Source organism: Vulpes vulpes, chromosome 12, assembly GCF_048418805.1.
Source record: "Vulpes vulpes isolate BD-2025 chromosome 12, VulVul3, whole genome shotgun sequence".
NCBI lineage: Eukaryota > Metazoa > Chordata > Mammalia > Carnivora > Canidae > Vulpes > Vulpes vulpes.
Genome location: NC_132791.1, coordinates 92,901,112 through 92,928,780, shown reverse-complemented (window position 1 = coordinate 92,928,780; position 27,669 = coordinate 92,901,112). Strand labels below are relative to the sequence as shown.

Sequence of the window (27,669 nt, the reverse complement as noted above, 5' to 3'; positions counted from 1 at the left end):
CGGATACAAATAAGTGAGATGAAATCTGCTTCTGTCTGATGGCAGGTAAAAAAAAAAAAAAAAGAAAAAAGGAAATGGGAATATAAAGGGATTCAGCTGACAAACCAATTTTTGGGCAGTGCTAAACTACTTAAAATTGGGGGGTGGGAGGAGGAATTCTTAATAGGCAAAGGTAAAAAATTTGAAAAATATGGGCATAAAAGGAGGCCCCGAGAAGTTAAAATTATAATTAAAAAATTCAAATCATTAAATCTTTTGGCACTTCTTTTATGGATAGTTCCAAGTTTTTCTTGTGATACATACATACAGGATGCAGGATGTTAACTCCTTTTGTTATAATATCTATATGGCACAGAAACCTTAAAAGCATGTTTTCTCTAAAGAATACTTTTAAATGGTCAGAGGGAAGTCTAAGGTTTAAAGTTTATGGTTTAAATGTTTAAAGCCTTACTCCAACCTTCACTTCCCTCTTCATAACAAAATTCTAACAACACATTTATTAAAAAAAAATCACAGAATAATTTTTATTATAATGAAATTCTTTCTAGACTTTAAATCATCTGTTCACTCTTATAACAGAGAATCATTTAAATAACAGCAACAAAATGGAATGAAGACAAAACAATTAATTGATATTATTATATCAATTTCTTTGATATATCATAATGATACTCAATTAGTTTTGCAGCATGGTCCACTTCCAGTGAAATTCTCAACAGACTGCTAAGATGAGTCCTTCACACTGACATTTTATTCTAAGGTGTGGCAAATGTGGCTCTCTTGATTGCTTCAGAAGTCAAACAGTTAAACAAGTGCTCTGAGGAAGAGGCTGACTTCACAGGTGACCTATCCACAAAAGGATAGCATGCCTTCAGATCCTTTGGTTTTTGTAATAATCCCTTTGGAAAATTAATTATTTGATGATTGTTCCCTTAGAATTCTATTTTAAAGAGGACGAATCACTCCCTACACAGTTTGTGCCAACGTCCTTGACTTTCTCATTTCCAGTGTTTTGTTTATCAGATCATACAGTGATGGTAGTCTTATTTTATCCATATTTTTGCTGTAAACATTGAGAAATATACCGAGGACAACTAACAAACCAGACCACACGTACCTAAGAGGAGAAAGAAGAAAAAGAGTGTTAATATCATGGTAACAGTTTATTGTTAACCACAGAACTTGGTGATGAGTTCACAGTAATTCTGCAATAACATAAAATTTTGCTACTGGAAATCTACAATAGCATTAAAACAAAAAACAGTATTTTTAGATCAGATTAGATAGAATTCCATATCACTTATGTTAAGTATATACAGAGAGATTGGATAAAATGCTAAATGTAGTTCATCTGAATTTTGAAGATAATAGCAAATTCAAGTCCACATCAACAGTCTGAAGAGTATACTTAAAGCACTGAATATGTCAATCTGCCAATGGCCATCTTGGGAATCCAGTCTGGCGGTCCAACTCTTTATCCCAGTTGGGTGGAGTATAAAGAGATAAAAAGAAGCACGTCCTGAGAAAGTAGGGGAATTGGCTAGACTGCTATAATGTATACCTAGCACATGGGGAAAGAGAAATTAATTTATAGAAAATACAGTAACTGAAATTTATTTTGTGGTTATCTTTAAGCTTATACATTGATAATTGCTAGGTTTGAACCTTCTTAATTACCAAGCAGCATAAATTTAAATGATACTGATTCCAAACACACACTAGACAGTCAAGAAAACAGTAAATACAGTGTATGTTCTCATTCATTTGGGGAATATAAATAATAGTGAAAGGGAATATAAAGGAAGGGAAAAGAAATGTTGGGAAATATCAGGAAGGGAGACAGAACATAAAGACTCCTAACTCGGGGAAACGAACTAAGGGTGGTGGAAGGGGAGGAGGGCGGGTGTTGGAGGGGAATGGGTGACGGGCACTGAGGTGGACACTTGACGGGATGAGCACTGGGTGTTTTTCTGTATGTTGGTAAATTGAACACCAATAAAAATTAATTAAAAAAAAAAAAAGAAAACAGTAAATACTTTATAATAAGTCATAAACTAAATAAACTTATATAGAATAATTATCTACCTCAACTCCATTGTTGAGGTAGAGTTAAACTTAACTTTAAAAACTATATATATATGGTTTTGTACATATGTGAGTATATACCAGGGCAAGGTGCAATCCCTTAAGATGTCACTCACGTTCATTTATACTGGAAACAGGTCACAACGGCGTTAGGACTGTGGTTATAATATGATTTCTTCAAAATAATAACATTTTGAAGCAGAAGATACATCAATAAACTAGGGTTCCAGATGAAACTGATACTTTATAAGGAAATTAAGGCTGCTTAGGAGTAAATGTGAAGCCAGGTATCTACAAGTAGAGAAACTTGTTGAATTTAAAAAGTACTTACTGAAATGTGAATGGTTTAGCAAAGAACATAAATGAAAGTACAATGGTCATGGCTTTTCTTCCTGTTGTCACTGTAGGGAGAAAAAAGGTTGGCTTAGAATGTACCTACCATCTTGGTAATATTTTGGAAATTATTTTCAACAAATATTTACAGAACCTACTATGTGCCAAGATCTATGTGACACACCAAGAAAACAATGGAAAACAAAAACCAAACAGAAAGTTACTGTTGCTGCTACTATGGAGTTTACAGTCTAGTAGGAGTATACACATTAAACCATACGGTTAAAGTACAACTGTAATAAGTACTTGATAAAGGGCCATGCTAGTACACTAGGGAGGCAGGTCATCCCTTAGAGACACTTAGTCTGGCAGGAAAGATAGGCTTTCCCAAGGAAGCTACGGCTAGGGAGAGCAGGGGTTAGTCTTTAAAAGCAGTAATAAGCTAAAGCACACACTAACATTTTAATAGCGGTCATCCTTGGGTAAGACCATGAATAATCTTTACAGTCCTCTTTACACGTCTGCATTAACTTTTACCTGTCTTTCAAGTACTATAAGCAGCCTAAAATCTGCTGTCAGGCTTGAAACCCTCCTTCCTGTCCCATGCAGGTAGAGGTAGCACCTTGGCATATATCTCCATCGTAGCCTTCTGCCACTTTGCATTATCAGTTGCTACCCTCCCTCTCGACTGTGTCTCTTAGTTCCTTGTCTTATTCATCCTATATTCCTGGACTCTGTGGCTCCTGACACTTATTATCCAAGGCATGAATAAATGAATTCCAAATGAAGAATTTGTTTTGAAAACGCATCATCAGAGCCTGATTCTCCAAATCTATTTTTCCTTGTCTGTTGGTAAAGGGACCCCTATTTATACCTGGACATGCCTTCCAGACTTTCCTACAGTCAGGTCTGGTCATATGATGAGGTTTGAGCCAATGAAAAGTGAGCAGAAATTCTATTTCTAGGAAAGGTATGTTCTAGGAAGATTCCATGAAAAGGTATGTTCTTCATCATCTCCCATCCCACTGGCTGAAATGAAGATGAAGATGGCAGAGAAGACAGAAGGAACCTGGTTTCCTAATGAGCGTGGAGTCACCACATGAGCTCAGCAGGCAGTAGAGCATGTGGGTTAAGAGCACACATTGGGAGCCAGACTGCCTCACTTGGAATCCTAATTCTGCAACTGACTAGCTGGTTGACTACTGGACAGGTCACTTCACCTCCCTGTGCCTCAGTTTGCCCTTTGGAAAATGCAACAATAACAGTACCTACTTCATTATGGGATTATTGTGAGATCAACATGAATAATGTATGTAAAACGGCTCCTGGTACATAATAAGGGTTATATGCATTCTGGCTATTATTATTATGGCTAAATTTCTTTTACACAAGACAGAAATAAACCTGTCTGCACCTAACAAGAACTGCATCTCACATTTTTTTATACCAATCACAGGGTTTAATCAATACATATTAATTATTATCAAATCTTTTTTGAATAATTATTATTTTATAAGCAAAATTGGAACTTGAGCTTAGTATATGAATTTGCAATCTTTCTTGGTAGCATGAGATGACTTGACAGATTATGGATAGGCCTTGATCTATAATTACATGCCCTCTGTTTACCATTAGCTATGTAAACTTTAAAAAGAGGAGTCGTAAATAAATAAACAAAAAAGGGAGTCATATGTGAACAAATATAGAGACCCATTAGAAATCAAGTATATTTTTATATAAAGAGAAGTATTTATTCTTTTGCTTAATTTACTCTGTAGTAAATAAGTATCCCCCTAAAACTACAAAATATTAAAATCAGGTAAATGACTAAAGCATTTATGCATTATGATGTAAATCCTACGTATCTCTGATAGACATGGTCAAGTCCAAACCAGTCTCTTTACCAGAGAGAAACGAAGCCCAGAGAAGAGGACAGAATTACTCTCCAGATCACAGGTCATCAGAGCTGGGCCTGGGTCTCACTCAGGTCTCTCTCCATATGGGAGATGCTGAGAGTATTTGTTTATCTGGACCATTCACTTGGAAAATGACACAAGGTTAGCACACACAGTCATCTATCCTCCTCACTGGCCTCACTTGTAACCCCTCATCTGTTCTCCTGATTCCTCCAAAGCAAACAAATACAACTACCGCTCCTCTAAAGTGCCAAGCAAAGTTCCTGCATAAAGCAGGTACATGATAATTATTAGGGACAAGAAAGACTAATCTGGTTAATGCTGAAAGACTAATCTGGTTAATGCTCTAGAAAGTGTACAAATGAAAGGTTCAAAAAGCTTTGTTTAAAATATACCTACCATACTTTAAGTGCATCAAAATGGGGGTTTTTCAGTTATAAATTAAAAGTGTATATAAAAGCAGGATTTTCTTCTCCGAGGGTACTTTTTAATAAAAAGTCCTTTTAATGTATTTAAAAGTTAATATTTAGATATATGTATATATTTTATTTTTAAAATTAAACCCTTCAAATAAAAAATTATGAGCAAACATCATTTTCTTTAGAATTTTAAAGAAATATAGGCCAAAAAGATAAAGTCTGACAGTTTCCTTAGTGCAGAGTAGATGTTGCCCATATCTTTTGAAAAGGAACATCAGAGAAAATTTAAATGCTTATTTAATAATCTAAGCAGGTATATCATTCCTACCTGTTACAGCAAGAAGTGCACCGAAAATTTTAATCAAAGCCAGAACAAAGGAGATTCCAAAATACCCAGTGAGGGAAAAAAGGAAAGCATAACCATAGGTCTGAATTGGATTCTGCAACATATAAAAAAAAGACTGTTAGGAAAATGCAAAACAAACCCTGAGGTATTACAAATGAAATAAAACTACAGATTTTAATCAACTTCCTGAGCAATAATAAGCCATTCAACAATGCAGTCAAGCAAAGATTCTTATTTAGTTCTGATTTAATGGAAAAACAATGATGAAATTAAAAATCCCCAACTTTTACATTATGAATCGCTTAAAAATTAACTTATAGGGTAGAGCAAGGATAAAATAAATTTAAATATAAATAATTTCATTTCTGAAATAATTTCTGATCTGCATACATTAAACGAGTTATCAAATTACATAAATAGAATCTTTTTGAACAAGAAATATAAAGAAATACAGAGGGAACTATTTAATGGAAGATGTTTATTTTAAAAAATGTGATTAGTGTTTACCTTTGAACAAAATGTTACTGCAGGGCCTAATCCACTAGTGCATGTCAATCCCAATAAAATGTACACAAAACCAATTGAATATGAATACAAAACCTACGGTAGATAAAAACAAAGTGGAAAAAAATGCTATCAAACCAAAGGCAGAAAATGAAGAATTTTCAATATATGACTCAATTAATCTATTCAATTAAATCTGAAGAGCAAGTCATTTTTTAAGTTACATCACTGTGTCAATATGGCCTAGCTTTCTGGAGATGATGATTAGATCCTGTTTATAAGTTTACAACTTATTTTATGTACATCATAATACAGTAGTACTGATCCTTTCACATATATAATTACATAATACTCATTTTTTTGCCAGGCTTGATTACTGAACTTGAACCACATTTGAATTTTGGAGTTCCAAAAATATACATAAAACAACTCTAAAGTTATTTATTAAACATCATGAAGTCCAAACATTAAGTTTGTAAAGATATTAACAGATAATGAAAATAAGGAGGATATAGCATATCTATTGCTTGATTTCCCAGTTTTCCTACTAATCTTTCTATCCCAGTTCCTTATACTCCTCATAAGCACAATAAGCAGGGGCACTGTCATCACACTTGCACACTTGTGAAGTGGTGGGTACTGTCCTACAAATGCTCTACGTGAATTATCCCACTTAACTTCTCACAACCAGACTTTGAGTCAGACACTCTTAATGATCACTCAATCTGCAGATAAACTAAAAAATCAGAGATAGTAAGTCACTTTCCCCCAATAAGAGAGCTCATAATGCTAGGATATAAATGATGTGATCTTAGCCCAGAGTCTCAGCTCTTAACCACTGTATTGTATAGTAACTTTCTAGCTACTTCCACTGCCTTAATTCTCTTATCTTTACCTTATCTAGGAAGAATGCTGATAATGATCAAGAAAACTTTTGACCAAGATTGAAGACTTCTTAAAGATGCCCACTGTGGTGACAAAGTAACTGGAAAGACCATTCCTATACACCCTTACTCTGGTATGCTGTCTAGCAAGGGGTTGGCTATAAAATTAACGTAAACACACACACAATAACTTTCCTATATACAAATACCAACCAGGAAGAAATATAATGAAAGAAAGGGCATTATCTCCAGTTAACAACAGCAAAAAGATGAAACCCCTAACAATTAAGTTCAGTAAGAAATATGCTGGATTTATATGAAATTTTTTTTTTTTTTAAATCTGACACTTTAAAGCCTCTTGAATAAAAGAAAAGTCATACCTTATTCTTGGACTGAAAGACTAGTGTATAGGTGTCATTCTCCCTAAATTAACTTATAATTCAAATCCATACCAATCACAGTAACAATAGGATTTTCTAGTTTATTTGGGGATAAGAACACCCAAGAATAACTACTGGTAGTAATATTCTGAAAAACAAAAGGAATGATCCTAGTCCCGACAGATGGTAAACGTATGATAAAGCTGCACTCATCATATGGTTCTGGTGCAGAAATAAATTCAAAAGAATACAATTCTGAATCCTACATTAGAATATGATATGATAAAGAAGGCATTTAAGCTGGAAAAGTGGATTTTTAATAAATGATATTAGGACAAATGGATAGACATATGGAAGAAAAATTTTTTAAAGCTCTGGATGGATCAAAGATTTAATTAGGGGTGCCTGGGTGGCTCAGTCAGTTAAGTGTCCGACTCCTAATTTTGGCTCAGGTCATGATCAGGGTTGTGGGATCTGGGCACAGAGCCAGCTTAAGATTCTCTCTCTCTCCCTCTGTCCCTTCTCTCATTCTCTCTCTCTCACAAAAAAAAAAAAAAAAAAGAAAAAAGAAAAGAAAAGAAAAAATTAATTAAAAAGGAAATCATAAAATGAATAAAAAACATGGGTAAAATTCTTACACCTTCAGAATTGGGAAAGCCCTTATCAATCATAAGAAGTAGCCAGAAGCCATGAAGGAAAAGATAAAAGATAAACTACAATAAAATTACAAACTTCTAAATGAAAAATAATACCAAATACAAAGAGAGGAGAAAAGTGATGTAACAAAGGATTTCTTTTAATACATAAAAAACTATAAATAAGAAAAAAAAATTATCAAATGCTTAGCAGGGGTAGTAGTATATTTACTTTTGGTTTCTCATAATGTTTGAATGTATTACTTTTATGAAAATAATGATGACAAACTAGTTTAAAAATGCCATGCAAGTCTTCACTACCACAACTATTTCATAAAATTAAGCACAGCACCACTTTGGAGTCTGTCTGCTACGAGGAAAAAGCACAGGAGTACTTACCATTTCTGAATTAGAAGCATTATGCAGTTTCATAGCTTTCTCTTGGACATTTCCAATGACAGCATCTGCACATAGTGCCAGCGAAATAAGAATCACCCCTTCAAGAAAGCATGAGAGAAACATAACCTCCTTATTTAAACATGTGAATGATAATCAAGATTCACCAGAGATTTAATTGGGCTGAAAAATGAAAAGCAGATCTTAAATCACACTGTCTCAGTAGAAGTTAACGGTTTTTATTCACAACCAGCTCTAATCGGCACATATATGATGTTAAAAAAAAAAATAGCTGATGCTAATGAAGTATGTTAACGTTGTCACACTGTTTCACTATTATATCAAATAATAGTTTTGTTTTTAAGTTAGATGAAATGTTTCAAAGGAATACTGTATTAAACAAATACAGAAGAAACTCTTAGGACCTCTATCAGGACTGAGGACCGACGAAAATCATTTTTTAATTACCTACGTTATTAAGACACATAAACATGCATGCAGTAACCAGTCTTCTGAGTAAGGGTCCTAACAAAAATTCTGCACTCTCTCTTCTGTATAAACCATACTCATAACACACGCTGCTAATGCTTCCCTGGTTGTTTTTGTTTACAAGCACATGGGAAACACAAGAACTTCTCAAACAGTTGGGGAGCAGAATCCTTTCACACTTATAGGATATTCCGCTCTTTTTACAGTTGTTTCTTCCATACTTAATAGTGATTTTATTGACTAGTCAACCGAATTGTTTCAATTAACAGAAACAATTCTCTTCTTAAATTGTTTTTGAACAATTTAAGTAATACTGTTACTTAATAACAATAGGTTATAATAACAGGTACAATTGGCAATAAACAAATCTGGAAATTAACACTCATGCAAATGTGCATGTCAACCTGAGAGCAAGCTGTTAACTCCAAGTGTTTGAGGCACTGCTCACCACCATGGTGCTTTACAGAAAACATAAAAGGCAGCCTGAGTTACTTCTGGGAGTCTGATCAAATTTAAGGAAGCTTCCCATTTGCATTTTTCTTAAACAATGTATAAGCAATCACAAGGAACAGAAAAATACATGTGTGTGTGCACTTGAGAACTTTCAAGTCTTCATACTCTTCAATTTGCCTTTTGATCGTCTAACCTTGTGGTAATTAGTACCCAATCGTACATTTTTATCCACTAATTCTGAATGCTTTTTTACTTATTTCAAATGCCAAATCTGTCCTTGAAACAAAAAGACAAGCTGTTGAATATAGTATCCTAGCTCCTAACAGGCTATTCCAAAAATGTTCTGAGCAATGACAATGGTGTGAAAATACCTGAATTGCACCCTGAAGGGAATATTTAAAGGCAGACATTTATCTGAATAAGTAAATTCTAATATATTCACTTCATACATTCTAAGTTTTATTTATGTCTATTGTCTATTATATCTGTGTCTAATATGACTATTAACTATCTTAATAGTCAATCTAATCTCCTTTAGATAATATATTGCATTATATCAGGAACTGTGATAAGTGCTCATCAATTATTCTTAATGATGAAGTATTAGGTTCTCCTTCTCTTACCAAACATCTCCATGGGAGTCAGAATGTGCTAGCACTACAGCACCATGAGAAGTTGCAGGACCAGTGACACCACCTCATCCCATCATTATCATCACCCTTGCGCCCTGTATGTGCATGAGCTTTCATATCCATTAGCCCATGACCTCAGTCAACTGTCCTCCCACTGCCCTTGTGTGAGGCAAGCTATCATCATTATCTCTGTTTTAAAGGGGAAGCATTACAGTGTCTGGCAATTTACCCATGGTTATAATTTTAAGTGATCTGAACAGAATTTGAAGCCAGGTCTCTGACTGCAAGTTCTGTGCCTTCTCTAGAACTGCTTTTTCAAAAGTGAAAGAGTCAATTGCCTCAGTCGTCTTCATATATAATCTTCCTTTTAGGGTTGCTGACTTGAAGTAGTGCTGAAAAAAATCTAAACCATGTCAGACACATCTGTAACTATAACCTGCTTTCTCAGAGAAAGACTCATTGAAGTAATGATCACTTGTACTGTGAACCATCAAAGTTGAAAGAGATGGAATAAGTCCCAAATCTTCTGGTTAAAGGGTTGCTGCAAAAAGCTCTACTGTACATTTAATCCATTAACTTAGGCTGGTTAACAAGGTAAGTAAAGAAAGCAAACTAATAGCCAGTAAAAATTTTGAGTCTTTGTTATGTAATATTTTTTCTCATGAATAATTAAAAATGTTTCCTCTGTTTCTCAGAGTTCCTCTGAATACCTCTTTTTATTTTCTTTTTCTTTTTTTTCCCCAGCTGAGGATTTACTGGCATAAATGTAACCATACAGTAAATTTATGAAAAACAGTCAAGGTGTGCCCTCCCCAGCCCATGCCCCCAAGACCCCCTTCTGAGGGAGGGAAGAGACAATGGGGAAATCCCAAAACTGCCTAAGAACATCACCGTCGCTGAAGCCATTCAGGGCTGGCCCAGCAGGGGTGGGAGAAACCAGGTGCCACCTCAGTGCATCTGGTAGTGAGTAGAGCAGGAAAACTCACACAGCTGGCCCGTGAAATCCAGGTCGATGGTGAAGTCTAGGTTGTGATTATTCTTGGCACTGAGCCAAACATCAGTGATGCCAAAGATCTTTTTGCCTGTGTTCACTGTTAGGTAGTCCCCCATGTAGAACACTGTCTGCTTCTAGTGTATGCACAGGGACTTGGGGCTGGTGGAGGAGCCCATCCTTTTGTAGCAGTGAGTGAACTTGGATGTTGAAGCAGGCCACAGGGTGTTCCACTTCACTTGCAGGCAGAAGGGAGAAGTGAAGGTCAGGTGTCCCACCTTGACAGTCTAGATGTCCACCTTCTTTATAAGGCAGGTGTCAGTGACCAGCTGCTTGGGATCCACCAGGGGCTTCTTGATGGCCACATCTCTGACACAAGACACGTTAAAGCCATGTACTTTCTCCCACCAGTGGATCTTGTTGTCTTCGTACTGCTGGTCTTTAATGGCTGTCACGTACAGTGTGGCTCAGTCTGGAAAGATTAGGCCACCAGGTGCCAGTCACTTGTCTGGGGTATAGAGCACCACATTGAGCACTGACCTGTAGAAGAGGCAGTAGCCCATCCAGTTACTGATAATCATGTCCACCTTCTCCACCAGAAGCTCTACTTCCTCCGCCTTCCCCTTGATGACAGTCACCACATCCTCAGCATTGGGCTTTTCGCTGTTTTCTGCCTGGCCACAGGAACTCTCCATGATGCAGTCTGCAGCCTTGGGTGACATCATCTTCACCTGTACCTTTTCCTCCTCCTGCCACAAAGAGTCCCCCCTCCCCAAACATCTAGGTATTTTATTTTTATTTTTTAAAGATTTTATTTATTCATGAAACACACACACACACACACACACACACACACAGAGAGAGAGAGAGAGAGAGAGAGAGAGAGAGAGAGAGAGAGAGAGAGGGGAACACAGGCAGAGGGAGAAGCAGGCTCCATGCAGGGAGCCTGACGTGGGACTCAATCCCAGGTCTCTAGGATCACACCCTGGGCTGAAGTACAGCTAAACCGCTGAGCCACCTGGGCTGCCCACATCTAGGTATTTTAAATACCGTTTCTGTCAGTCTAGGAGATAGGATGATAATAAGCTTATGAATAAAACTCAACAGTATAAGAATGACAATACTGTATATAGAATAATTTCTCTTCAAGGTATTTAGAATAAAAACAATATTCGAACACATTTATTCTTCTTTAGATCTAAATGTACTATAATACCTATTCTGCCTGTGAAAGTTCTAAATTTTATTTATAAAACTCCACCTGGCACACTGTGGGCTAACTTCACAGTGGAAAGTTTAAGCACTTTATGATTCTAACTATATTTAGAGTACACAGTTCAATATTAACATACAGCATAACTTTCCTCTTTAGCTAACACAATGACAAACATACAATTTCAGTTTTTTTAAAAAAATTAAAAAATTACTTTGATTCTCTTATAATGCATATGCATACTCCCAACTCAGCCCATGAGAAACTGCTTTATCACGTACTCGATCACAGATGATTTTGACTGGCCGAACAGCCTCTTGTCAGGTCAAAATACAAGAGCACTAAAAACAACTCTTACATTTCCACAACTGTAATTATTTTTACTATGTCTTATATGGAAAGTCTGAAAGCTTTATGTCAGATATGAAATCACAGATGTCATATCATCATTTGAAATCCCTATGAAATTGTTGCACCAAAATGTCTGCAAAATCCAGTGGTATGAATAATTTCCTTACCTGTCAGGTTGAAATTTGGTGCAATCGTGCTGTCAGCCAGGGTGAACCATATCAGGCCAAGACTCATACATACTGCAGCAGACACGTCTGCAATATTATAACGTTTCCCTGTGTAAAATAAATGTAAGCCAACCTCATTACACAAATGGCCACTTGGCACAATTTTAGATCTGTGTCTAACCAAGTAGAGCAGGGTGTGCTTTTTATATCCAAAGTCAAAAATATATGAAGAACACATAGATCAATGCCTGAAGTAGTCATAGAAGGGCTTTTGAGAATTAAATGACCAATGAGCACCAACATGTCCTTGTAAGTCAGATATAAAGTCCTACTTTATATATTAGGGTAGTGAGGAAATATGAACATTTAAAGTTTGTGGACACGAGTGCTTCCTTTACCTCACATATAATAGAAGGTATGAATTTTCTTATAGCTTATATATTTTCAAAGTAACCAGAGCAATTATTCAGATTATATGACTGTTGAAGTTTGCAACTACGATAACTGGATAACTCCTAGATTGGTGAGAATTAACCTGTTGGAGTATATCCACATTTCAATAATAAAATCATGTAGTGTGACTTTTTCTTAAGGATCGCTAAGGAAATATACATGCATGTGGTTTCTAATAGGGATTGGTCTCTACTTTTTCCTGTATGAACAGTGACCCTGAAATTGTATGTGAAGCAGCTGACATACATACTTTCATTGCAAAGGGCTTTTGTGAGAAGGCGCTGAATGTCAAAAATGAAGTTAGGCGATATAAGAACTTCAGTGATACAGGGACATTTCATTATCAAAACACAATTACAACAAAAACTTGTTCCATTTGCTATTACTGCTTCCTCTTTCACTCCTAACTTCACATAGCTTATAACTTAGTTGGGGCTCTAGAAAGCCAACAAGCCAGAAGAGTTGGTGGAAAAAAAAAAAAGGCAGCTCTGCTCAGGTCAAGTTTTATTTCATTGCAAGAATTGTCCAGTTGTTTAATGAAGGCAGAGGGAGGAGTCCTCAGGAACAGAAGAATGAAAGAATTGAAAAAGGGAGATTTCCAGGTATTTCTGAGCTATGCCTTCAATACGCGGTATTTCTGGAAATGTGGTAGATTCCAGATTAAAAGAAAAAAAAACAACAAAATACTCTTTTTATTTTTCTCAAGTATGAATCACTGATTTCGAATAGTAGGGTATATTTTAGAATACCTTATTTTTATAAGATGTCACTCAGAATTGTTCCAAGACCGAGAATGTTCAATGAAATTGGAGTTTAATGTTTTTCCTAATGCTAGATGTCATAACATATCCTATTAGTTTCAAACAGTATGAAAATATATCATTACTATACCTTGAATAAAAACTCCTCCTAGCATAACAGGAATCAATTTGCAGCACTTGAAGATGACTTGGGTAGGATAATTCAGGTAGCCCAAGGAAGTATTTGATAACCCCATAGTACCCACAGTTAGAAAAGCTATTATCATGTAGGTTTTTCCTGGTATTCTGTAAAAGACAATTTTTAAAACCTTCATTTCGGGACCCAATTCATACTATTGTAAGATAATGTGTTTACAATGTGCAAATGTCTAGTTTCTGTTGAATATTTCTAGCAATATTGGTGAAGAAGCACTATTTTAGAAGTTATCACACTTGTATAAAAGAATGTTGGTAAAAACAACAATTTACCCTTATTTAATTAATCACAAATGAGAACTGTCAACTGTGTGGAAAAACGGTGTACCAGAGTTAAAGATTCTAACTGATAGAAAATGTTGGTAAGAGTTTTTTTAATAGCTGCTCTATCTATATATACAAAAACTATCTCTACTAAATATAGAAAAAAAGAGTTGAGTTTTAAACAATATTGACCTCCACTGTGGCAAAAGGCACCTTAACTAATTTTCAACTTCTAAAGTGTTGTTCTGTTGCCTAATGTTCCCATCTAGCATTAGGAAAAATATACTCAGCGCTTCTGCTAAAATAACCTGAGCAGATTATTTCCAGAAAAAGAACAGAGTAGCTTAAAACTCTAAATACACTTTTTATTACCGCATTGTTTTAAGATTCAACTCTAACCCTGTATTCCATAAGATGTTACAATAATCAACTTCAAGATGAAGAACCTGATTCTCTCCTCATGACCCCAAATCGCTACTTTGGGTCCTATTGGAATTTCCTAAAGGGGTTTTTAATTTGGCATCTTCAGAATTTTGAGCTATTATTGCAAGCATATGCTCGCTTTGACTAGATATTTAATGGCCTAAAATAATCTTGTACACTGGTGTGACTAACACATGAAGTACTACTCACATAATCAGATTATGCTGCATACTTAGAAGTAGCTTCCATTTAGGGATCTGTGTTCCTGTTTAAATCAAGACCACAAAATTCTTCCATATTTTTTATTTGGCTAGATATAAGGCAAAATAATTTACTGGAAAATTCAATTAAAATGTATCTTTTCCACTTATATTTCAATTTCGAGGCTGTTCCTACTCAACTGCTAATACAGTAGTCAACATTTAAAGTCCATGTGGAAATAATGTGGCATGCACATATGCACCAATGTACACAAACACGGATTTACATGCTGTCTGTGGGGTTTAACCCTCAGTGAGGTATCATCAGGGGAGGACAGCACTACTCCTCCAAGTAATGACAGAAGTCATGGTTGATCAAATTCCCTCGGAGATAAACTGTGGCCAGAAAAACAAAAAACAAAAAACAAAATACTGAAATCAGAAACAAATCAGAAGGAATGGTGATGATGGAGATAGCACAACACAGGTTAGAAAGAAATCCAGCCTAAAATTCAGGAGACCTCTATTCAGAGGGTCACAACTCTGAGAGAAACTTATTGTACAGTCTCATGAAAACCCCAGTTCTCCTCGAGGTGTGTTTGCTCAATGGTGAGACCAGGAGGTTAGATTCATCATCTTCCCGTTCTATTTAACATGCCAATTTCTTACTTCTTTAGGCAGGGTGTGTGTGTGTGTGTATGTGTGTGTGTGTGTGATTGTGACTTTCAATAGCTCCTTTGACACCAATTTGACATATCTCCTTTTTTAAAACTTCACCCAAAGATATAACACAGTTTCAAAGTAACTTTGGTAAAAAATAGCAAGTAGTGTATTTAGGGTGGTAGGGCTTACAATATGCTCCCTGCACATTACCACATTTGATCCTCAAATGTCAGAGAATTTAAGAAACTCCCCTGAGGTCTTAGGAGAATTAATTAGAAGCTGTGCCAAGACTCAAATACATGTTTTCTGACTCCAAATCCTTTATTCTTTCAAGTATGTAGGTATTCATATAAACATAGGAAAAAAGAAAGAAAGAAAGAAAGAAAAAAAACTAAGCCAAGAGTTTGGCTGTCTAAAGGTCTAAAGAGCAGTGCCACTTAAATTCAGAAATATATGATTGAGCATATTTTCACTGTAACATACCTTTGATAGCTTTTTCTAAAAATGTTTTTAATGTGCTTTGGAAATGAAAAGGTTTCAGTTCATAATTATATTTATTATACATCTGTGAATTCTTCTCCTATACTCCTTCATTTCTGTTTAAATCAAACACAAATTATTTTAACTTTAAAACTGTTATGGTCATTTGATTTAAGGGTTGGGATAAGCATGGCTGGAAGCCCATTCCCTATTTCATTAGCGTAGATGAGAGAGAGGTGTTACCTTTTTTTTTTAAAGTAGGCTCCATGCTCAGCGTGGATCCCAATACTTAGGACCCGGAGATCAAGTTCTGACCCGAGATCCAGAGTCGGATGCTTACCTGACTTAGCCACCCCTAGAAGTGTATCTTTTTTGAAGGGGGTGTATCTTTGTGTCACTTTCCATTTTACAAAGATAGCATTAGATTCTTTTACTTTGGAAACAGAGGTCCAGCAGTTTGTAACTGGTAATGAATCATCATGCTTTCCTATACATTAGTCTTGACAGATATATTTAATTCTTTGTATCTTATCACCTGTATGGCTGAGTACTGCAGTTTCAGAACATGAAAATAATACAGATGCTATCCTCAGATTCAAACATTTTTTACTATCACTGCTATAATAATTTATTGGCAATAAAGAGAGGTTGAGGGGTAAAATTAGAAATATGAAGGAATACTTAAACACTTAAAATTTTATAGTTACTTTGAGTTACAAATCTCAAAAACAGTTTTTAAGAAAAAACAGTAGCTGTGAATATATATTTAATTTTTTTTTTTTGGAAAGACTAAACACCTCTATCAATGAAGACAGAATATTAGTATTATAGCTCCTTGATACATTTAAACTGCATAGTGTATACATGAAATATTCACATCTTAGAGTCTGATATGACAGGATAACCACATTTACATTACCAAGAAGTTACATTCAATTTCCTAACCTCCTCTTGTTTATAATCAGGTTTGCATTGCATATTGTTCTATAGATCTTTAAAAATATTTTGAGATCTTTCTCAAATCTAGATAGTCAAGTCAAATGTCAAACTCCTTTGGTTCTGATGAAAAGGCATGCTATGAAATTTCTGATGTCTAAACATGCAGTCTCAGTGACTGGACATCATAAGGCAATGTTAAATGGAATATATCCCATGAAACAAAACATTAGCTGTACATTTAAAAAACCGCTATAAAAGTGGCACTGATTGTTCATTTCACCACTTTGATCTTTTAGTAGCACTGTCAATCTTTCAGTAATCACACGCAGTTCAGTTAAATTTACAAGAACACGTATGTAAATCTGAGTACTTTCTCCTGTTTCAAGAAGATACATTTACTGTAAGTTGAACCTAAACTACATTTTTCTAGTAACATTACACTACAAGACTACTTTTTCTCAGTGTACAATGGAAATATACTTAATACTTTTTAATTAGTTGGCTATACTGATAAAAACCTTGGGGCATTAGATATGTTTTATTAATTGCAAATGTATATATTTCATGTATAATACACTCCCTGTTTCCAAGGAGCAAAACAAAAAATTTATTACTAATGAACTTAACACTCAAAAAAAATAAAAACCACATACCTTCTCCTTTTGTCCTGAATAAGCTGAAGTTCTATTAGGCCAAATATGGAGTAAAATGCAAACTGTACTAACGTAAGGTACCAGCCATAGGACTTAAAACCCTCCATTGAAAATATTAATTCCTGTCAAAAGATACATGAGTACTGTTAAGTTCCAGGGCAGACCAATTTTCTCACAATAAATTCATATAAACACGACATTTTAAAAGAACTCAAGCCTCACCCCCAACAACAAAACATAATACATAAAATAAACACTAAAATCACAAGGCTTCTCAGAGGTAAAATTAGAGAAGTTCAGGAGGCCGTTTCAAAGACCTGATACTAGATATACAGGTGAGAAAGTAAAGGGAGGGAGGGATAAGTATAAAGCAGTTATCCCAGGCTTTTCTTTTTTTAACATGCCAAAATTAACAATTGCCCCAACAATGTGAAAGGTAGCTGGTTCAAGGACTCATTTACTTTATCACAAATATATTTCATTAAGAGTCTATTATCTCTCGCTTGTTTTTCTATAGGAATTTAATCAGTTGAAACCAATAATATTATTTTTTGGGAATATTTGTGCCACACATTATGCAAAATTTCTCCTTGTAAAGGAAATGGTTACTTTGTCAATACATAATGTTCTATCATGAAGCAACATTCCATTAACTGTTAATAAGCCACTAAGAAGACTTGTTAAGTCTTACTTAAGTAAGACAATAAATCACTCCCCCCACCACAGACTCTGAACTAGATTTTGTATATTTAGGATAGTGTAATTCCCTGAATTTAGATTTCATATGCAATAAATCTGAAAGATATTTAGGATTTTTCTGGCATAAAAACTATAAAATATGAAAATAGCTTTATTACATATGGTAGCATTCAGATAGATTTCACTATATTGTATATATGCAGCTAACAAAACCCCATTTTCTTTATTTTAACATGCTATTATATGTAAGAGTTAGTAGCAATGTCCGTTTTCACAAAGTGAAAGTAATATTTATTTAATTTTAAAAGCTTTGCATATCTTACAAGTTAAAAATCTCTGATCATTAAACGGAAAAAGATTAATAAAATTTGTAGGGTAAATTTCTAATTCATTTTCCTTCACAATGGTTAACTGTACCCAAATTATTTGGTAATAATGGTATTCTGAAGAATAAAAAAATTTCTCAACAAGAAACTGAAATCTGTATTTAACAAAATTTACTATTTTTCATCGTTCTTCATTGTGATATCTGAATGTTTGTATCATCATCTAGTGGGGAAATTAGTTACTATAAATATTAAGATTTTTAATTCATGTTTTAGTTTTACACTAATACTCCTCATAGCATTTTTACAAACTAAGAAATAGTCAATTCCACCATTTTCTTTACTTACACTTCCTTTTATATTTTATCTCTATAGGACAATGGGAAAGAGTACAATAATTTTTAAGAACATTCTGATTAATCCTAAACAATACCAGAAATATTAACTGTGTTTCAACAAACCACATCCCTTTCTATTTCTTGAATTATAATGGATTTTCTCACATTAGAAAGCTGCATAAAAAAGCAGAGCTGGTAATGGCTGAAATACTAATGAACTGACCATTAGGAATAGTAGTCCCTATCCAAACAGTGTTCATATTAGCATGGCTCCTCACCCATCCAGCCATGTCTTTGAAGGCCAGAAATTTGCTGCTTGTCAAATGTATATAACTATCCCATAACATAGTACAAATTGGAGACAAATTGTGGCAATGTTAGAAATGTTTTGCACAGGTGAAGAGGTGTTTTGCACAGAAAAATAAGGTTCTGACAAAATTAGATTTGAAGAGGAAGCCAAAAAAGAATGAGAACACAACAGGTGCTTTATAAAAAGAACAATTTAGATAGTATAGGATTAAAGACATCTGGAAAACTATAAAGTGTCCTGATAGACTTCTTCAAAAGGGACCATTTATTACTGAGCTCCAAGGATCAACAATGGACTAGATTATGGCTTTTGTGCTATTATTCAATTTATTTGAGAATTATGTTCTAAAATACCAGTGGAGACTTGAATCACTGTCTTTTAGAAACATATGGGTGCAATCATTACCTATATTGTTTAACATGTTTCAATTTTTTCATAATTTTTTTAAGATTGTTTGCTGCTCCCCATCTGAAATATTTAACTATGAAATTTTGATCTCTGCTAAAAGTAGCAGACTTTTAAGAACTATTTTCTATAGTAAAAAACTAAAAAAAATGTGAATAAAGTGGCATCCTGTAAGGAAAAATATCTTGGACAAAACTAGTAGTAATGCCCATATTGACCTCAATTGTTACAAATAATTAGCATCTTGTAAATAACTTTTTTACCTGTAAATATCCATAAATTAGGTAAAATACAAAAACTCCAGCAACACATATGAAAAACTGAGTAAGTTTGTTAAATCTGCTGAGATTTATGCCAAGCACTACAATGTCATCTATTGACTTGATGTGTGGTGACATTGTCTGTGTTTTGGGAGGGACAGTGATAGAAATGTATTTCCTGGAGTTGTTGAACTTGAGATCCATTGTTCTTGTTTTGCTGCATTCAGTGCTTCTAAAATTATCTTTGTTGGTTTCCTCTCCTTTGTTCAGTGTTTCTTGTGCTTGCTGAGGCAAGTCCTAAAGAAGGAAATAAGCAATTAAAGCAAAACATTTGGATAAGATACTATGCTCCAAATATTTCATATCACAGTTTAAAATTATACAGGTAAATGTCATCCTCTCTGGATGTTAATATATTAATTCCTATATTCAAGCTTCTAAGCAATCAAAACCAAGGTCTACTCTCCAATTTATCTTCACCTGATAAAGATCAATACATCACTAAATATGTGCCATTCTCATTTCCACAGCAAAAATCAAAAGCTAACTTGGTGTTTCTTTTTTTTTTTTTTTAGTGTTTATTGCATCATAGAAGTATGTTTTTATTATGGTTTTATATGTATTAAGCATATAATTTCTAAAGTCCATGAAGTTTGAGTAACATCTTTAACATTAAAGTCAATCTTTGATTGCAGAAAAGAGCTGATACTCCATTAAATATTAAGCCAATTCTAAAATGCATTTGCTAATGATGTTTTAAAATAAACAAGTATACGTTACTTAAAAAACCTAGATTTATCCGAGATAATAGAAAGGATAATATGCTTTAGCAACAGCATTTCTTAGGTTAAAAAAAGTTTTCTTTGGAGAAAATTATTAATTTTTATTTATTTATTAAAGATTGTATTTATTTATTCATGAGACACACAGAGAGAGGCAGAGGCAGAGACACAGGCAGAGGGAGAAACAGGATCCATGAAGGGAGCCCGATGAGGGTCTCTGGGATCACACCCTGGGCTGAAGGCGGCGCTAAACCGCTGAGCCACCCAGGCTGCCCTCATTTTAATTTAAAAAGTTTTTGGGGAGTTGTTGTTCAATGAATATCCAATTACAGTTAAACAAGATAAGTAAATTCCAGAGACCTGCTATGACATAGTGCCCACAGTTAACACAGTGGTGTGCACTTAAAAATTTGTTAAGAGGTAGGTACCATGGTAAACATTCTTAAACACAAACACACACACACACACACAAATGGGGAAATATGGAAGGTTCTGGAAGTGACAAATGTGCATTACTTTGATCATTATGGTGATGGTATCACAGGTGCATGTGTATGTCCAGACTCATTAAATTTGTGTATGTTATACATGTACGGTTTTTTTTTTGTATAAAATTATACCTCTATATAGCTGTTTTATTAAAAAGAAATAAAGAAGCCTCTGGGATTAGAAAAAGTTGGGAAACATTTTCTGTCAAGACTGTGAAAAAAAAATCACGAGGGCTCCGTATATGATTGTCAGTTTCTCTTCGGATTTATATAAACCGAAGAATGAGTTCCATGTAAAAGTTGAGGAGAGAGTGAAAAATTATGACAATTAAAGAACAAACTTATGATGAAAAAATTATCTTCCTAGAAAAGGCTGTTTGTTACAATCCCAATGGGAACTAAAATTTATAGTAGTTGAGGAAAGAGGATAGATAAGGATATTTTTGACAGATTTGGAAATCTTTTTAAAAGAAACTGTCATGAGGGCTTAAAATGGCAAGAATTAGTCACTTCTTCATGATCACTTCTCCTTTGCTGGTTACAGAGATTAAGGAGGCCATCCTCAGTAATTTAAATTCAGACCAAGGTTCGGACTGCAACTTGTAACTAACAATACTCAGGCATCAAAGAACATTTTTTTTTTTTTTTTTTTTTTTTTTTTTTACAGAGCACCTGCCAAATTTCTAAATAGAAAAAAGCATAATTTTAAAAAGTTTTACTGTATTTCTATTCCTTTACCTGTTTCTTCTTCTTTATATATCGTTCTTCCTTCCCACACTGCTTCAATCAGTCATCTCTGAGTTAAGACTTTTTAAGTCATCTTGCAGGATACCCTTGAGATCTGACTTTCTTTATAGATCATGCTTTAAATGATCTTGAATGTAGAAGAAACAAAAACCCAAGTAACTACTTTCCATGTGTGCAGGCATGGCTATAGAGTACTATTCAAATAAATCTGGCCCCAGGTAAGCTTCTCCACCCTCTACCTCTTTCAATCAAGCCCTGAACTGCCCACAATGAACTACTATCGCATTCCCGAAATACACCATGGACTTTTAAACACCCTTGCCTTATGTTCATGATGGCCTTTCAGCCTTAATGTCTTCTTCCTCTAGGTCAGGATTTGAAATAAACTTTAGTTTTCCTTCTTTTGTGATACTCTCCTTAATCCCCACAGTTGGGAGAGAAGAACACTGGAAAGGCAAGACTCAAATCTTACTTGTCGCTACATCCTTGGTATCTATAGCATACTCTGCACCGAAATACTCAGATGAGCCAAATAAACTGGCTCTTGCCCTGGATGCCCTCAACACCCCACCTTGCAATCACTTTGCTGTCTACCTGAATACAATTTTTCAAAGGTACTCTGGCAAACTTCATGAGCAATGCTAAATATCGTATAGAAAACAGAGGTTGGGAATGTACAAATAATGATTATATGTTTATGCGGAGAGAATAGAAGACTTCTTTCCTGTTTTTATTGTTTCCAAAATTTCTCCCCCAATCACCTTCTGCTGAGGTGTTTTTAACTTAGCAAAACGGCTGGCATACTGTAATGACTCAATAAAATTACAGCTATCGTTATCAGAAAGCTGTACAGAATGGCGCTTTCCCTATGCTTTAGATTTTGACAAATCTGACTTTAAAACCCAGCTTTGCTCCTGATTAGCTGAAAAGCCTTGGGCAAATTACTTAACCTTTTTGAACGTTAGGCTGTACATCTTTGAAAGGGGGGTTAAAAAAAAGTGCCTAGCATAGAATTTTTGTTAGGACTTCATGAAATAAATGTAAAAGTGCCTGGCATTCAGTCAGACAGACCACAAATGTTGGCCGTCCTTTAACTTTTAGAACTTGCTAGTGTGACATGGTCTGCTGACACGGATTCATCACCCTTTTGATGTGCAGCTAGAAATATTAATCTGGATTTCCAACCAGACTTCTCTTCTGGGATCCAGACCTCTATTTCCAAAGGCTTCTTCAAAAGCATTTCTACTCATGATTTTCACTGAAACCTCATTTTAAGTGTCCATAAGTGAACTCATTATGTTCTCCTCCAAACAAACCTGCTCTTCCTATATTCCCAATCTCATTTACTGGCATTTTATTAGATCCTTTCCTTTTCTCCACATTCTATGTTTTGCCAAGGTTCCTGATGACTCTACATCCATAACTATACCGAGAATCTGTTTCTGACCCTACCATTAGTAGCTGTTTTCTCTTGTGTAGATCACTAGATTAGCCTGTTTAATCTCTTCTTCCCTTTCTGATCCCTTTCACGCTGCTCAACATGAATGCTCAGTATGCTGCACTTCTGATTAAAGTCCTATACATTATAAGCTGGTTGATTCTCAGGACTCTCCTAGCACTTTACAGATATTTTTACAAATACCTAGGTCATAACGGCGTAACTTTTTTTTTAGGTCTGCTTCTCTCACAAGCTTATGAAATCCTTCAGGGAAGAGACCAAATCATTTTCACTGTTTCTGCACATAGTGAAATAGGAAACGAAGGACTCTATTGCACTTTAGTAAGCACCGTTTTAATCAACAGGATTCTGCTCCTTGCCGACCATTTGCTGCTTTTAACACACCTATTGGCAATCTTAGGAGCCGCAGTTCTGTGCCGGACATGGACATGTAGAGTTAAATCCCTCCAGCACTGTCACTTCTTGGACATCTGTGCCAAAATATTGACATCGCCACTGAAATTTCCCACAAAGCATCTGAAATGAACATGGAAATAAATTCATTTCCTTTGCTTACTTGATGTACCAGCACCAGATAATCTGCCCTGCAAGGCCGTGCATTTAGGATGCACTTTTATTAATGAGAACATCACTGGTCAGATCATGTGACTGATGAAGGAAGATACTGTAAACTCTGATACCCAGTAACTGTGATCCTAAATGTTTGCCATATGCCTTCCATTTCAGACATTAATGACGGTTACTAATCAACATCTAAAGAAACTAGGCCAGTGTCCTTTTGTTACAGGAAAAATCAAATCAAATCAAAGGATCAATATTTTGCTTTGCTTTAGAAGCTCACAGTAACCCTTGAAACTCGGAACAAAAAACCCACAGGTGTGAATCACTGCCTGAGGTCTCTTCCTAAAGAAAAGACAGAGACTTAACACTACTTGGTGGTACCAAATAGCTGCTAAAACGGAATTAAAAGGCAGGATTTCTAGCACATACTGATATTTAGAAGTCAAATAACTGGTGATAGCACTGATTTAAAATGACCTACTTAAGTCAAAAATCATTTCAGTTGATTTCTTAATCTAGGTTTTTCCAACCTTTAGAAGAGTCTCCCACTAGGAAAGGGTAGCGTATGAGGCAGTTTTGTCATTATAGTGCAAATGACCCGAACAGATTTGATTCTGTAATTTTGTCACACTCAAGGTCACAAATGATCTTGCCACACTATATATGAAGTGGACTCTAAATATTCACTGGGACCTATGGGGGTTATGAGTATAAAACAACGGAAAACAAGATTTCGGTCTCATTTCTTCGTACACACTTAATTACACAAGGCTCAAGAAACAGGGAGCTAATTTTTGACGGTCTATTTTTTTTCCCAAGGGATAAATCTAAATTTAGGATTTGATACAGTATTAAGAGATTAAGTACAAATAACACTTTGTCTAAATCGTTTTCAGATGCTGCCCCAACTCTCTCTTCAAAGTCCCAAACTATCCCAATCCACTCAGGAAAGCATGAATCCAAAAACTGATTCTCAACTTCTGAGATCCTACCATAGAAGAAATGCAGATACCCAACCAACGCTAAAAAAACAAAAACCAAAAACCAAAGCCCTCCGTTAGCAAAGCAAAGCAAGCATTCCACTTTCTTTCAGTGTTTCTTTAAAAGAAAAATAAGGTGGTGGTGGGGGGAGAAATTTAAGCTGCAGAAACTGGAGGATCTGCATGACGTCTAGGGGAAGTTTAGGTGATAGACGTAATAACCTGGCAAGAACGAGCACCTGGCAAGAACCAGCACCTGGCAAGAACCAGCACCTTGCAAGAACCAGCACCTGGCAAGAACGAGCATCTTGCAAGAACGAGCACATGGCAAGAACCAGCACCTGGCAAGAACGAGCACCTGGCAAGAACCAGCACCTGGCAAGAACGAGCATCTTGCAAGAACCAGCACCTGGCAAGAACGAGCACCTTGCAAGAACGAGCACCTGGCAAAAACCAGCACCTGGCAAGAACGAGCACCTGGCAAGAACAAGCAACTGGCAAGAACAAGCAACTGGCAAGAACGAGCATCTTGCAAGAACCAGCACCTGGCAAGAACGAGCATCTTGCAAGAACCAGCACCTGGCAAGAACGAGCACCTTGCAAGAACGAGCACCTGGCAAGAACGAGCATCTTGCAAGAACCAGCACCTGGCAAGAACGAGCACCTGGCAAGAACGAGCACCTTGCAAGAACTAGCACCTTGCAAGAACCAGAATCTGGCAAGAACGAGCACCTTGCAAGAACCACTACCTGGCAAGAACGAGTACCTTGCAAGAACCAGCACCTGGCAAGAACGAGCACTTTGCAAGAACGAGCACCTTGCAAGAACGAGCACCTGGCAAGAACGAGCACCTGGCAAGAACCACCACCTGGCAAGAACGAGCACCTTGCAAGAAGCAGCACCTTGCAAGAACCAGCACCTGGCAAGAACCAGCACCTGGCAAGAACGAGCACCTGGCAAGAACCAGCACCTTGCAAGAACGAGCACCTTGCGCTACAAATCACGCGGCCAGCAGATGACCCCAAGTCCCCCCAGCTAGCACAGAACCCGGAAGTAGCTCCCAGATGCAGTCTTGGGAGCCCAGGCCACGGGCGGTTCTCCGGTTCCCCTGGCGATGAGCCTACAAGGCCCTCCCGGAGGGCTGAGCCCACAGACAGGGCCTGGGCAGTGCCAGCCAGCCGCAGGGCGGGGAGAGGGCGGGGAGGCGCCGGGACTGCTCCCCAGAGCCGAGCCCGCAGGTTTCCGCCCTGTAACGAAGGCAGTCACCGGGCTCTCCATCCCGACCCCGCACGCTCCTCGGAGAGGAGGATAAACTGTGCCAAGATTCTCCGGGAGGAGGGGGGGGGTCGGGCCCCACACGCGGCGAAGGGTCGGAGGGGAGGGGGGACACGTCCACTCCAGGGCCGGCCGTCACCCGAAACGGTGACCGCAGCCCGAGTGGCGCCAGCCCGACGGAGCGTCTCCCCCTCCCGGGTCCGTCGCCATCACCTCCTTCTTCTCCTCTCCGCCTACTCCTGCGCTTTCCACCGCGGTCGCCGCCTCCTCGCAGGGGGCTCGCATCGCCGGCGCCCGCGCGCCACTTCCGCCTACGTGTCTCCACGCGCGTGCGCGGTTGCGCCGCCCCGCCCCCTGGGCGGCCTGGGCCCTCGGGGGGCGGGGCGGGGCGGGGCGGGGCGGGGCGCGGTCAGCCCTCGCGCATGCTCCGTGCTCTCCGAAAGGCGGCGGGAGCGTAGTGGGCCTGGCGGCGCGAGGGCCGCCCTTCCGCGCTCGGGAGCGGGGAGCGCCGATCCGGTCGAGCGTTCTCATCCGACGATCGGCGCTCGCCTGTTGCGGGGCTGGGAGCCTCTGCAGCCTCCCCGGTGCTGCGGCTGGCGCTGCCTGTGCCTCACCCCCCCGTAGACCGCCGTGCCAGAGACCACGAGCCCTGCGCGGAAATCTGAAATTTGAAATTTGGGAAAGAAGCCTAGTGGAGAATGTTGAACCTGGATTTAGAAACCCTGGAGTTCCGTCTTCCCTCTTCTTGGTCCAAACGAGACGGGCGTAGTCACCCTTACCTGTCTCCGTTTTGATGCGCTTGCCTGACTTGCACCTGCTTTCTGCTGAAGGTGTCCAGGTGGGCGCACCTGGGTTGCTTCTGACGTTACAATTCACCCCGTAGCTACAGCAACCTCACCTTGCCACGTGGCACCAAGGTGGCTGGCATTGTTTGGACGGTGCCTCTTACTGCTCGGAATGTAAACCCCGTAGCTCTACCAGTTGTCACAACTAAGCACGCATCCTGCATATAGGGCTAGGTCTGCACTGAGATGCAATGACATAAACACCGAGATGGGATAAGAGATAATTTTAGGTAAAATAAAATGACCCGGAAGGCCCAGATTTACTGTAAGGAAGCCAGACTATTTTTTGAGTATGTGGTTTGGATACCCAGAAGGGGACGAACTGGATCAATATGTATGCTAGAATCCAGGCAGTTATGTGCAGCTTTTAAAATTTCACAAGCGGGATCCCTGGGTGGCTCAGTTTGGCGCCTGCCTTTGGCCCAGGGCGCGATCCTGGAGACCTGGGATCGAGTCCCACGTCGGGCTCCCGGTGCATGGAGCCTGCTTCTCCCTCTGCCTATGTCTCTGCCTCTCTCTCTCTCTCTGTGACTATCATAAATAAATTTAAAAAAAAAAATAAAAGAAAAAAATTAAATTAAAATTTCACAAGCATTATACGGAAAGGGCAGCACTTGTATTTTGCATCGGGTGTGAGGGTTTATATGAAAGAGTAGCCACTAATGCCTACCGTAAGTGGTGAGTTTGGAGTTATTTTTTAATCCTTACCAACCTCGTACAAGGTCAGTGTTATCAGCATTTTATACATGTTGAAATTAAGACTTAGATAATTTTAATTTCCTTAAAGAAACAGTAAGTGACAAAGCTTTTAATGATGCCATAGTGTTACCTAATTAATGTGGATTTAAAAGCATTCAGGTAACATTTATTGAGCACTTATTAAATGGGTTTATTCATGAGTCATATACATAATCCATAAATTATAAGTATGGGCTCCCTGCCCTTGAGGAGTTATGGATACACAAGAGA

General features: G+C 37.3%; 1 protein-coding gene across 5 annotated transcripts; it reads right to left on the bottom strand.

Annotated features, from left to right (window-relative positions):
- Positions 1-495: 495 nt before the first annotated feature.
- Positions 496-26,196, bottom strand: SLC35B3 (solute carrier family 35 member B3). Of its 5 annotated transcripts, XM_025999384.2 has the most exons (12): positions 26,069-26,196; positions 23,424-23,555; positions 21,572-21,707; positions 19,567-19,860; positions 17,226-17,347; positions 13,539-13,693; positions 12,195-12,302; positions 7,902-7,999; positions 5,607-5,699; positions 5,082-5,193; positions 2,417-2,486; positions 496-1,117 (listed from the first exon to the last, which is right to left on the bottom strand). In XM_025999384.2, the coding sequence occupies exons 4-12, from the start codon at positions 19,765-19,767 to the stop codon at positions 967-969; spliced, it is 1,110 nt and encodes a 369-aa protein (XP_025855169.1). In that variant the 5' UTR covers positions 19,768-19,860; positions 21,572-21,707; positions 23,424-23,555; positions 26,069-26,196; the 3' UTR covers positions 496-966. The 5 variants fall into 5 exon arrangements, with proteins under 5 accessions (XP_025855169.1, XP_025855170.1, XP_072585263.1 ...); XM_025999385.2 differs by lacking the exon at positions 23,424-23,555 and having other exon boundaries at positions 26,069-26,194; XM_072729162.1 differs by lacking the exon at positions 21,572-21,707 and having other exon boundaries at positions 26,069-26,185.
- Between the last annotated feature and the right edge of the window lie 1,473 nt (positions 26,197-27,669).